The 13,114-nt window shown below is 34.7% G+C and overlaps 1 protein-coding gene across 3 annotated transcripts in view; it reads left to right on the top strand.

The window, feature by feature from the left end:
• Positions 1-13,114, top strand: part of LOC109609624 (lachesin) — a 133,753-nt gene that overhangs the window by 116,287 nt on the left and 4,352 nt on the right. For all 3 annotated transcript variants that reach the window (XM_049967345.1, XM_049967344.1, XM_020026324.2), the window contains exons 4-5: positions 8,839-8,966; positions 12,052-12,220. In XM_049967345.1, coding sequence (XP_049823302.1) covers positions 8,839-8,966; positions 12,052-12,220 — 297 coding nt within the window. The remainder of the gene's footprint in view (positions 1-8,838; positions 8,967-12,051; positions 12,221-13,114) is intronic.

Here is a 13,114-nt window from a genome sequence, read left to right as displayed (position 1 = left end):
GCAGCAAAACACAAGCAAAAATAAAGAAGGAAATCGCACATTAAAAGCACGAGCGAGGAAAAGATGCTTCAGAATCCATTTTAAGATGGTCGTATTTAATTTTTGATTCGGTGTAAGTAAAGAGGTCGAGATTAAAAGTTGCTCTAGCCCATTCGTGTCCGGAAATTTTGGTTCAGGTGCTCTCCTAATTTGCCTTACTTTAGCCCATTAATTATTCACACCTATAAAACATATTTACCCGGAGTTTGTTCGGAACCGGTCGTTTTTTTTGGTCCTCGAGAAAACGCTGAACGTCTTAATAAACCTACGCAAATCGCAAATTACTTCTTCGCTAAGATAGTTAAAAATTACTTTTATTACTGTTTTTAATCCTCAAACTTGGGAAATTTCTTAATTAAATCTAGTTTACGTTTTAACCAATTAATAACGGGCCAAGTATTTTTATTAAAATTCTCCGTAATTATTTAACAAAAGAACTTTTCGGAGTTCTGCAAAAATTAACATCAAAGGAAACGATTTGATGTGGAACTATGAAAAATGTTAATTGGAATCGCAGTTTGTTTGTGCAAATGCAACAAATGCTTTCTTACATTTATTACCTTACACTTTCAAATCAATGTTCCTTTATTCTTTGCTTAACGAAATCTTTTTAAATGTTACATATTAAGGAAAATTCATCATTCTCGGCTCGTAAACATTACAAAAGCATTATTTCCATCCAATTTTATTCACTCATTAAATATCCATTTTACTAGAACATAAAGTTTTCTTGGTAACATTGAAAATGGTATTACGACAGAATTTCGATTTTATGGGCCAATTTAAAAAAGCTTTCCTTTTAATATTATAGAAAATTTATAAAGAGTTATAGTTTACTTCCAATCTACCATATTTATGTGTACAATATTTTGCTGCGCTATGCGAAGAAACATTTTTATATTTTTGTTTAAAGCTTGACATGTAAAATGTTGTTTTAAAAAATTATGCCCAATTATTTTTAACAACACATAAATCCGTCGAATCATGAACATAATTCTGACATTATGACCATTATTTTATGCCCTTATTTGCTTTTAAATATAAACTGTCGGATTTTATAACTGCCATAAAAAAAACTTTATATTGTTCCAGTCAAATTTCGTTATGGATTCCGTTCAGAGTTATCGACAGCAAACTTAATGGTAAATCTATTTCTGGAAACAGAGGAGAATTCTTTGTGGATTTTCGTGTAGTTTTGAGCCTAAAACCGGAACGCATCAAGCTTGGATTTCGTCCCCTCCCCCCAACACAGAAACTTCCATAATTTAATAAATTCGAACAATTTGTAAAGACGAGTCCTCTTAAAGTTATTCATCTTACTTCCGCCCATTCATTAGAAAGGAAATTCGCGCCATACTGCAAACGCTCCTCTTAAAATCCACTCGACTAATTTTATAATAAATTTCACAATAGTCGTTCAGGCTGATTCTATTAATTGCAATTAAAGGCAACTTCAATTACGATTATCTGCTCCGAATGCGTACGTTTCCAGTTTGTTAAGATTAATTTCGCTCCGCTGCTTGGACTACAATAATTGTTTCCAACAAAAAAATTAATATGGGACACTCTCGCATAAAACTTTATTGGGTCCGGGCTCCGGGGTCCGGAGTCCAGAGTTCGGAGTCGTTTTTTGTAACGAGAGTCCGAAACGTATAGTTTACGAGGCCTAATACTGCCTTAATCGATAAGGGTAACAGGACCATTAAATCAGATGTGACCCGGTTTTAAATCAGAACAATGCGGAGGATTTGTTTTAATCCCGTCAATTTTTAATGCACTGCTCTCATTTAAATAAACACGTTGTTTATTCAAACACAAATTTATAATTAAAATATTCATTTGCAAAACTTTTGTGTTTATTTTCGTTGGCCGTTTAATGGTTTTACAATGTTTGTCTGTGAATCGGTTTTGCGTTGTTAAAATGTTAAAAATGGCAACACAATTCGCTGATTAAATTTAATCCACGCATGATTGTGAAAAAGTGACGTCTCTTAATAAACCTGCGACCGTAAAAAAGAAAATGAAACGGGGGGGTTGTGTGGTGTGGTGAATGACCTGCAGTCGCGCCTGCTCATCCGGCGCCTTTTCATTTAAATGGACACGATAGAAATTGGGGCCTCATAAAGACCGCACCGTTTTATATTTAAATCATTTTTACGTCGGTACATTAAATGGGACGGGCACCACTGACCCCCTTTAATAAATATGAGATGCACGCCGTTTTTCTGTCCTACACAGTTTTTTTCTACTTTCTAACTTCCTCACTTTTTGTGGATGAAAGAGAAGTTTATTTGTTGAAGGTGTATTTCGATCTGTTTGAATTGATTCATAGGCAAATAACAATAAATATTTGTTTTATAAAATAAAATGAGATTCATTACCTGTTTTTTGGAGGGGTAAAGAAATCTATACTCAAAACCACCAGCCTCAAAAGCTTGCTGATGTTCTTAGAGGAGAATGACAAGATATGGATCAAGAATTTATTCGTTACCCAATTTTCAATATGAAAAGAAAGGAAGCTGGTCATAGAGCAAGAGGAGACTGGAAATATGTGATATGAATATTCTGTTTTTTTTTTCAAATTTTAATTTATTTTGTGGTATTAATTTGTCAAGGAATTTAATGATAATTTACATTGTTTATTAAAACATATTTTTATAATATATATTCAAAAGAGGGACAGTGTATTTAATAAATTCTAACACAATCAATTTAATTTAGGTAAAAGTTTTTAATTATTGAACGTGTTAAAATACATTTTATAAAAGCATCAAAAAGGTATTTAAAATAGAAAAATCTGTCAATTGTGATTAAATTTAAATTGGTATTTGTGGTCGTATTCAGTTGACGTTTTGAATATGTGAAAGAGTTAAAACCATTCTGCATTTTATATTAGTTTACTAACAACAGGGAAAATTGTCAATAAATTACCACAAAGTGTAAAAATATAGTCACAAAAAATAGTAAATTTATTTATTCACGAATATGTAAACAGAAATAAAACGTGAAAATTAAATTAAACTGGAGCCATAAATTCTAACGAAACATAAAAGATAAAATGATTTTTTTCCAACTAAATATTAGGTTTAAATTTAAAAAAATTAAATTAAACAAAGTCTGGAAGTTTCGTGTAAATTAATTTAGCCAGTGATCCGTTTTAAAAGTTGTTACGACAACATTCTTAATTCAAGTTGTGATGTAAATTCGAGATCTCGGGATCCAATTTGAATTTGAATTTTACAAGTGCATTTGAAACCATTTATTTAACTGTTCAGATCATAACTCTCCTGCTCTCCTGGAGATTTGAATTTTAATGTGCCGCTTTATTTATGAATTTGCTTTGTTCTAGTTTATCCCTGTGTGAAATTCCGTTTGAAATTCTAATCCCAAAAATAGCTTCCAATTACAATCATCATCGAATTTTTCCGTCGAACGGAGCAATTTTAATTCCGCATCATTTTCCGGATCATTTTGCGGCGAGCGCGTTTCGTTTATGCGTTGCGTTAAATAAAAGAGGACGCCATTACGTTCGGCGGAACTGTAAAGTTTTTGTATTAGTGGAAAGTCGGGTATTAGTCCGGTTAAAGTGCGAGACCGTTCAGCATGTGTCGCCCACCACCAAGTGTCTACGTTCTGCGTACGTGGCACCCCATAAACGACGTCCCGCCCCCAGATCTCCCGCCCGTTGGTTCTGTTGTTCCCGCCGAAGGCCGTAAAGTAATTAAAAGGTGAAACGAAGGAGGGAATCGGGTTGCTCAGTCCGGTAATTAGTTTGACGAGCGAATGTAAAGATGGTGAATCCGGGATGCGCCCGGCGATAAATCGACTCTTGTCCGGTGCGGAACTGGAAAAATCCGGTCCGGGATATCCGTCCTTAAAGTCCTATATATCTGGCTTAGGCCGTTTTGTCAGAATGTTAAGCAACCACGCTCCTTTTCCTTTTGTTCGCTCCGCATTCTTTCGCTCCAACTCTTTTTAATTAATTTCCGAGTTCGTATCGTGATACGATTCGCGCTAATTCCGAACGATGTCGCCGGGATTAATTAATCCATTCCGCCTTTAAATTCGACCCGCGTTAATTTCAATATATCGCTCTTATTTATATTAAGATTTGTTGGGAACGGGCTCCGATATTAATTAATCACTCTTCGATTTATTGTTCCTCCTTCTTTTTATGTATTTACTGATTTTTAATTAATAAATTATATTGCAAAGTTTACTCAAATTAATTTTTCAAGTAATTTCCAAAGATTGAAGTGGATAAAATGAATTATTTAAAAAATAATAGTAGTGTGGTTTTGAATTTAGTTACGGCAGCAAAATGTTCAGAAGTAATAACATTTTATGGTGTTAAACAACAGATACATTAAGAATAAGTCGAATCAAATTGATCTTAAGTCCTTCTCTTTCCCTTTTATTAAATATAACCTCTCAAGTTTTCGTTTAAATTTACTTTTGAAGATGTTTCAAATGTGGCGCATTCGCCATTATTTAAAATTTAAATTAATTTTATTAATTGATTTTCATATATTTAATAGTTGCTGTTGTTTCAAATAACATGATTTAACGTTTGATTTGACATTTGCTTTAAGTTAGTTTTTTGTGATTCTAAATAATAAGCCTCTTAAGTTTTTTTTTAAATTTCTTTTTGAAGACGTGAATCAAATGTGGCGCACTCGCCATTATTAGAAAAAATAAACTAATTTTATTAACTGATTTACATAATATTTTGGTGAAATTAATAATAATTAATAATAATCGTGAAACTCTTTAATATAATGTTTATCATTATTAATTTGTGTAAGATTCGTAGGTAAAAGTGAAATTGATGATGTCGAGGGAAAAAGTAGGTGCAATAAAAATAAAGTGGAGGTTTTTTGTAACAATTTGAACAATTTATCCGTCATAAATCGAGTTTAGCCAATACCTTTGCGCCCACATAAAATATATCCACAAAAGCGAATGTACGTTTCCGATAAAACTTTTTCCCCGAGTATTTATCCTATTTCTTTAACCATAATTTAAGTTTTTCCCCGGACATATTTTATCTGAATATCGGTAAAAAATACATAACGAGGAACAAAGAAACGACGAGTCGTATATTCCGACTGGTTTCTTTACATCGAAACTCGAATTCACGGGAGACGATCATCAGGGCTCCCGCAACGGTCATGCCTGTCTCGGGTAATATATTACGGCGCCCTTTCCATCCTGCCCCCGAAAAAATACACCCGCTCGCCCGGACAACAAACGCCAATGAAATAAAACGTTGAACATCTCGAGTTCAATTTGACTCTAGGTGGAATTTTATGCGCCCAACACCTTCGGCCGCCGCCGCCGCCTCCGCCTCCTGCTCGTAAATACTTCGTTGCAGTTTGGAAATTTAGTCGACGACCGTTTTATGTGGAGCACTAAAATCTCCTGACGAGTGTCATAACCGGCAGGGAGAAATGGAAAAATTGCAACTCGCACTGATTCATCTGACAATGGACGCCGTAAATCTACGTGTTCGAAGTCTGAAAGGTCGTGAGTTATTGCGACGTGCAATCAGTCACTTCACTTCTCTAATGTTTATTCGAACGCCGAACTACTTTCAAAGCCAAAACTCGCAAAATGCTCCATTTAATGGACTTTCAGCTTACAATTACAAAATATTATACTCATTTTTTACATTCGTCATCATTCTAAAAACATTGTTTTGCGGGAATGAAAATGTCACGGAACAAAAAAAAGGTCAACAAGTCAAATGAAACTAAGTGGAGAATTTCTCGTTATTTAGTTATAACAAATTTATTTATTTTATGTTTTTCACTGTTTTTAATTCCATTTGACAGAAACAATTTTTTATGTTATTAATAATATTGAATTTCAAAAATAACAAAACGAATATATAAAAAAGGTCACATTTTTACTCGCCGTTGATGAACAAATAATTGGTACATATACGAATTAAAATTAAAATATCTAAATATGAATAATTATATTAATTTTCGTTAAATGCAGTTAAGTGTAATTTTTAATTATAATTTTAAAATATAAAATGTTTTTCACATATTAGAGTTCAAATAAACAAAATAGGTCAAATTTGTACGTGACATTTCCAGATTCATTCTGCATTTCTATTGATCAACGGTGTACAAGGGAATTATTGCTGTTCTATCAGTTTTTGATTTTGATTTGGTTTTTCGATAATTATTTTTCTAATTAATATTTCTGATTTTTACGCAGAATTTATGTATATTTGAGACAGTTAATTAGATTAAGTTAGTATAAGTTTATACATTTTCTTATTTAAACTAATATCAAAATTTAATTACAATAATTAAAACAATAATTACAAAGAAGATGATTACATTGTGCGTCTTTTGAAATTTGAATTTAGATTAAACAGATTTAAAAATATTTTCAATATTTGCTGCATTCCTAGATAACCAATATTTCAAATCTATTTTGCATGAAGATTGTATGAATTTGTCTTTGGAATCAGAATCAGACTTACTTAAAGCAAATGTCAATACTTTAACGTTACATCAACTCATTTTTAAATAATGAAATAATGGCGAATGCGCCAACAGTTGATTCACATTTTAAAAAGTAAATTTAAAAGAAAAACTTAAGGGTATTTTTTATTAAAAGGAAATAGGAAGGAGTTGGGATCAGTTTGATTAAGTATACATAAATCAACTCACTTGAATACAATTAATAAAATGAATTTGAAATACTTGTAATAATGGCGAATGCGCCAAAGTTTGATCCACATTTTAAAAAGTAAATTTAAAAGAAAACTTAAGGCTTTTTTATTAAAAGAGAAAAAGAAGGAGTTAGGATCAGTTTGATTAAGTAGGTATAGAAGTAGAAATAATTTCTCGTCGCGCATTATTTTTTTTTTGACGCCGTCTCGAGTGAAATTTAAATAAATGTCGCTCGTAAAATTTCTAACCTTAATGCGTGTAATAATAATAAATCGCGTCCTTTTTCATAAGAGACGACGTTTATCAAACATTTCTCATTTTTTATTCGTTTTACGATTAGAACTTGAAAAAATGCATAGGTTTGTTTCTTGTTAGTTATTAGTTACGTCCCGTCGGAAAGGTTATTTGACTGGAGGGCGGTGGAACATGTTCAAAGCTTTGTCAGATTATCTGTGTTGAGCAAAGCGAAACTTTTCGGCCCCGCCTCAAACCGCCGACCTTTAATGATATTCGATGGTTAATATTGAATCTGTAACCGACATTTTAGTGCAGTGTCTGAGATAGAGTGCACCCTGCACCCACTTACCGCCAGCCAATTCAAACTGTGTGCGAGCACTTCATTTTAGCGAAAACGGGTTTATTTAAACATTTTCCGCTGCGATAAAAACAATTGTGTTGCCTGGAAATTAATTACAATATGCAAAGGCACCGGTATAAAGTTGGCTGAAGCCATATAATTGCAAATGCGATGCCGTTCGAAACGTTTTAAATTCAATGCTTGACTTGGGACTCGTTATTCAATAAGATATTCGCGAAACCCAAACAGAAATTGCCACCATCAATTTATCTGCTATAACTTTAATTAAATTTGCAATTTTCATTGCTGCTCTCGAATCTGTTCCAAGAAAGCAGGTTCTAACGCTTCGTCATGTTACGTTACCGTTAACTATTGTGCCGGAAATAATACGACAATTAATAATAATTCATCAAATTAAATTCGTTACGAATGGGACAGAAATTCGTCGTCGTCGTTTGATTATATCGAGGCGAACAATAACACGACAAACTTAATTACGACGACGCCGAAATTAAAATCCGGGCTATTTTTACCAGATCATTTTCTGTTCATTCGAGTGGGTTTTCTTATTTAAATTTGGCCAACGATACGTAGAAATTCTTTAAGGTTTAATCCGTTTTCGGACGACGAGTCACGCATATCCGAACAAAAAACCAAATCGTATCTGCATTTGGATGGATTTGGTGTTTTAAGGTGGCCATAACGTCTAGACGGCGGGATTAAAGAAGAATGAACATGCGATGCCGGAATGGTAGTTGTTGTGTAAAGGGCGGGTTGAAAAGAGACGGCCTGAAATTTTAATGAGCCTCCGGTGAACCGGTCACTGTTACGAAATGCCAGCACGTATTGATGTATCGTATCGGCTATAAATATACAAGAACGTTAAGAACGCGCTAAAACATTTTTCATGCACCGTTTCCAATTATCCGAAACAAGAAACGAATATAATGGTTCGCGAACGAAATTTGACATTTCCAATTGATGGCTTTAATGGAGCGAATATGTTCAAACTTTTACTTTATTTTCGTGCTTTCATTGTGACCCAAATGTCGCACAAGTTCCTCCGACAATAAGATCGTAATGTTGTTTTTGACATTTTAATCTATGCCCTCGAAATCAATTAATTGAATTTACACCGCGCCTGGATGATTTTAATTTACTAGGTTCATACGAAGTACACAACTTATTCATAATTTAATATGTTTGATATAGTTCCCCCACCTCAATTACTACAAAAACTAGAGTTTTTCGATATCAAAATGTACCATTAAATAAATACTCCAAATTATGAAATAACATATTCAACATAACATAATAAAATAACAAATTTTAACGATGGATATAATTTATAACCGATAATTAAAGTAATGAAAACAAAGCCGATTAATTGTGGCCCATTAACTGTTAATTTGGGTGAAAAACAATTTGAAATAATCGCAAATCAGTTATAGAAAATCGAAATAGGAAAGGGAAGAGGTATCGAGTTATTGATGAGCACCGTTTGATGTGTGTGTGTGTGTCGTTTTCCAGAGCCAGACACGGAGATAGTGGGCGGGCCGGAGCTGTTCATTGATCGCGGAAGCACCATCAACCTCACCTGCGTCGTCCGGCACAGTCCCGAGCCACCTGCCTACATATTTTGGAACCACAACGATGCCGTGAGTATGCCCGCAAACTCTCACCACCACCCCACCGTGCCCCACCGCCCGACTAATTCACTCTCTTCGGCCACCAACTCCACTGTCACATCACCGATCCGATTAAAACGGAACCAATTGCCAAATTGCCAAATTGCCGAATAACTGCCCGAAATGTCCGTTGCGGGGACAAAATCAAAAACAACCCCGGGGAGGTTGCAGAAGGGGTTGTTTGCGATGCATGCATTCCTAAATATGCACACTCGAATCCGTGGAATTCGGTCCGATTGTTGGTTCCGGTCGGGTCGTAAATATCGGGGTTTTGTGCTTCGGGGGAAGTTCACGGGAAGAAAAACAACAATGGTAATTTCGTAATGGTTGCGGTCGGAAGCGAATGGTGTGCGCACTGTTACCATCGATAACTTGTTTATCGCATTTAATAAACTTTAATTGTTTCCTCGTACTCGTGTGTATAGTGAAATAAAAGCATCGCACTTTGCGACTAATCAACTATAAAATCGTTGGGAATTTATCGAGTGCATTTATTAATATTTATAAGGGATTTTTGCGTTTTAAGTAATTACGAGGCGTCATTAAATTTTAATGAATTTTCGACGTGTTGACGTGTCGCTTTTATAATTGGTTCTTATGTGGAATTAATATGTTAATTGGAAGCTGAACACAAATTGGCTGTGAACTCTATTTTAAACATTGTCGATTCGTCGATTCGTCGATTCGTCGATTCGTGACATGGTCGAAGTGGAATTCCTCGTTTTTTTTTTTTTGTTTTTTTTTTTTCACATTTACAAGAAATGTTGGCAAATAACACCAGATTTATTTATAACCAAAATGTTATGGAGTCATAAAACTGGATTTGACATTCGTAAATATTGAAACAACTGTTGATTTTATAACCTTAGGCTGTTGCCAAACTATTTTAATTTATATTATTTTAATTATAAACATTTATTTAAATCTGTGACACAATTCCACACCATTACCTTAACTTAGACATTCATATTAATTCAGCAACATTAGTTGAGTGGTAAAAGCTGCAGTGCGATTATTGCACTATTAGTACCCATTTTGTAGGATCTTAATTGTGAAATATATTAAAAGCATTCATATGCTTTTACCTCCCCTATATGAATATAACACATGCAACCGTTTTTATTATAATTTTACGACTTTTTGTTTCGCCCTAATGTAATGTAAGCAATAAAAATGACTTTAAATAACTGATGAATCGGTAACAATGTTGTTCGTCATTGCGTCGTTGCGACCGATATCCTTAAGATATTAAATTTCATTTTTCCCCATTTCCGAAACGGAGAAACCAATATGACGAATAAATATGTATTCTCTCTTCCACATAGTCCCGAAATCAAATAGTTAAGCCCGTTCGTTCACTCATCGTTCACGATTCACGTTGTCGAGTCTGCAACGGTGTGTTTCAACGGTGCGGATCCCATTCGATACGCGGACGATAACTCATCTTATTATTTAGTCAAATCAAGTCGAGTGTTCATAAATCGGGGACTTTCACGAAGATTAATCGCCCTACGGTGTATTCAATTCGGCCTTGTTGCTTTCTAGTTTTTTTTAATGGGCTCAACTGCGTTAACATAATTTAAATCTTCTAAAGTGGATCATTTCAAAAATTGGAATGCTCGTTTAAGCCATTAATGAAATTAATATCTTCAAATTCCTCGAAAAATTAATAGAATAAAATAAATTAAAATAATAATGGGCATGGGACGATAAGAATACCGAATCGATCCGAAAAATGTATTTATTTATATATATTTTAATCTATAAAATTGAAATAATCCACTTCAAAAGACGCCCAGTGTATAATGTAATTTATTTAGGGGTCGGGACTTACCATAAATGAAAAATTTTGATGAAAATTTATACCTTGTAATTTGGTAATTTACAAGTAAGTTATATTACATTAGGACGGTAACGAGAGGGAATTTCGCCTTTCACCTGGTTTAAAAGGGACGTAAAAATGGGGAATATTATAGTAATTACATTATTTAATTTAAAATTTTATGAGAAAACCACATTAGCCTAATTCCACTTGGATTATTATGAACCCGACCGGTTTGTTTTATCAGGTTTGCGTACGTCGAACAGCTTCCTATAAAACTTTAACATTCAATTTAACAACAATTCCGAAAGTTCGATTTAACTTGGAAATTACGATTCGCATCTCGAAATCTAGTTCCCATTCATTCGCCACCAAACAAGAAACTAGCAACTTTCAGTTTTCGTCGATAAGCGAAATAAACAATTGAGGTTATTTATCGGAATCGGATTCTTTTGCACCCTTTCACGGCTTATTTGTTATTCATTGTTAAGGTCTGCTCCGTACATCTTGTGGAAGATCTATTGCGGTCCCAATAATGTTTATCCCAATCTGTTCCCTGTGTCGGTCTAATTGATGCCTCTGTTTTATTCCAACGTAGCAACGAAGACGGTTTGAAATTTGTAACTGACGTTTTTGGAATTTGATGCAAAGCTTTTATTAAAATTGATGGCATCAAGTTCGACAAGGGAAGACAAAAAGAAAAGTATCGATGTTATTGTCTTTATGTCCGTCGGATGGCAACAACACACAATCGAGCAATCGACGTGAGGGAATTGGGAAGCTTTTACATAAAGAAGATCTACCACCCACAAAGTTTCCTTCCTTTACTTTGTTATGAACATATAAACCGACATAAAGTTCATGTGCGCTTCAGACTTTGCCCTTCTCTATGGGACCTAATAAACTTTTCAAAAAGCTTCTTCCATGCCGTTGGAAAAACATTAGGAAAATTGCTTTCCCGCTAATATCTCCTTTTAATAACGAATAGTTTCCCCATAAAAATACATTGCTCTAAACACACACATACAACCGCAACAACAACAACAACAACAACAACAACAACAACAACAGCAAGCTTTCCTCGAACTGCTGAATCGCATCGCATTCATTAGTGCATCGATTCGTTCCCAGAGAGCAACACACGGGGCACGAAACAAGAAAAATCCTCGAGTTTCCGCTCGATAAAACATTGAAAACATAAAATATTTGGTTTTGTTTCGTTGCCGGTTCCAGATAATAAGCTACTCGAGCTCCAGGGGCGGCGTGAGCGTGGCGACCGAACGGGGCGAGACCAGCAGGAGCGTGCTGCTCATCCAGAAGGCGAAGCCGACGGACTCGGGGAACTACCAGTGCAATCCGTCGAACGCCCGCCCCGCCAACGTCACCGTGCACGTTCTCAACGGTAAGAATCCTTCATTCGATAATCGCTTTTTTCAGATTTGCTGGATAAACACATTTTTAATTGGATTTTCCTCTCTAATTCCACTTTTAAAGACGGCAATTAAATCGGGCCCAGGCCAGATATTATACGTGTGTTTGGAAAAAACGTTATGGCCGCATTGCGCAATGCGAATTTAATTAAACATCACGATTCGGCTGTTTATCATTTGATAAAACAAGAAAGTTATATTGCCAATTTAATTTAACTAAATTTTAACTTTTTAACTGGATGTTTTTTTAATAATCTAAATCAATAAATGTACAACCCTCGGACTGGTATAAAGTAAACTCTACATCTAGCACATCATAAACTCGTACTTGGATTTTTTCGTACTGTTTTTATACCAACTAGGAAGATTCAACACAGCCTCAGATCTGCCAAATATCACAAAACGTTCAATAGGGGGGACTAAGATTAAAGTACACAAATGAAACTGCATCTTGGGACAATCAGACAAGTCTACTGTAGCTCAACATGCACTGTTAGATGGAAATCATAGAAGAACAAACAGATCGAAATTTTTAGAATATCAGTTGTCTAAGTTGTCATTTAATTGTCAATAAGGTGTTAAAGTGACACGAACCAAATCAGAGCTCTGAAGATGCCAGCCACTCGTGCTAGCGAAACGTTTGAAAATAATTCGAACAAACAAAAACAATAAAATGAAGTTTATTTAAGTACGCTTAAGCTCCAGCAACGACAATCTCTAAATCTCCTTTCGTCGTCAATGAACAAAACATTCTCGCCCCAAAGTTATTTTCATTTCGCAATATTTACACGGAGATTAATATGGAGAAGGCGGAATGACAACGGGAGGGAAAAAATTAAGCGACATGCCATTTCAATGCTTTCACG

The sequence above is a fragment of the Aethina tumida genome, chromosome 5, assembly GCF_024364675.1.
Source record: "Aethina tumida isolate Nest 87 chromosome 5, icAetTumi1.1, whole genome shotgun sequence".
Classification (NCBI taxonomy): domain Eukaryota; kingdom Metazoa; phylum Arthropoda; class Insecta; order Coleoptera; family Nitidulidae; genus Aethina; species Aethina tumida.
The sequence above is the reverse complement of the archived record's forward strand: the minus strand, read 5'-3'. Positions and strand labels throughout refer to the sequence as shown.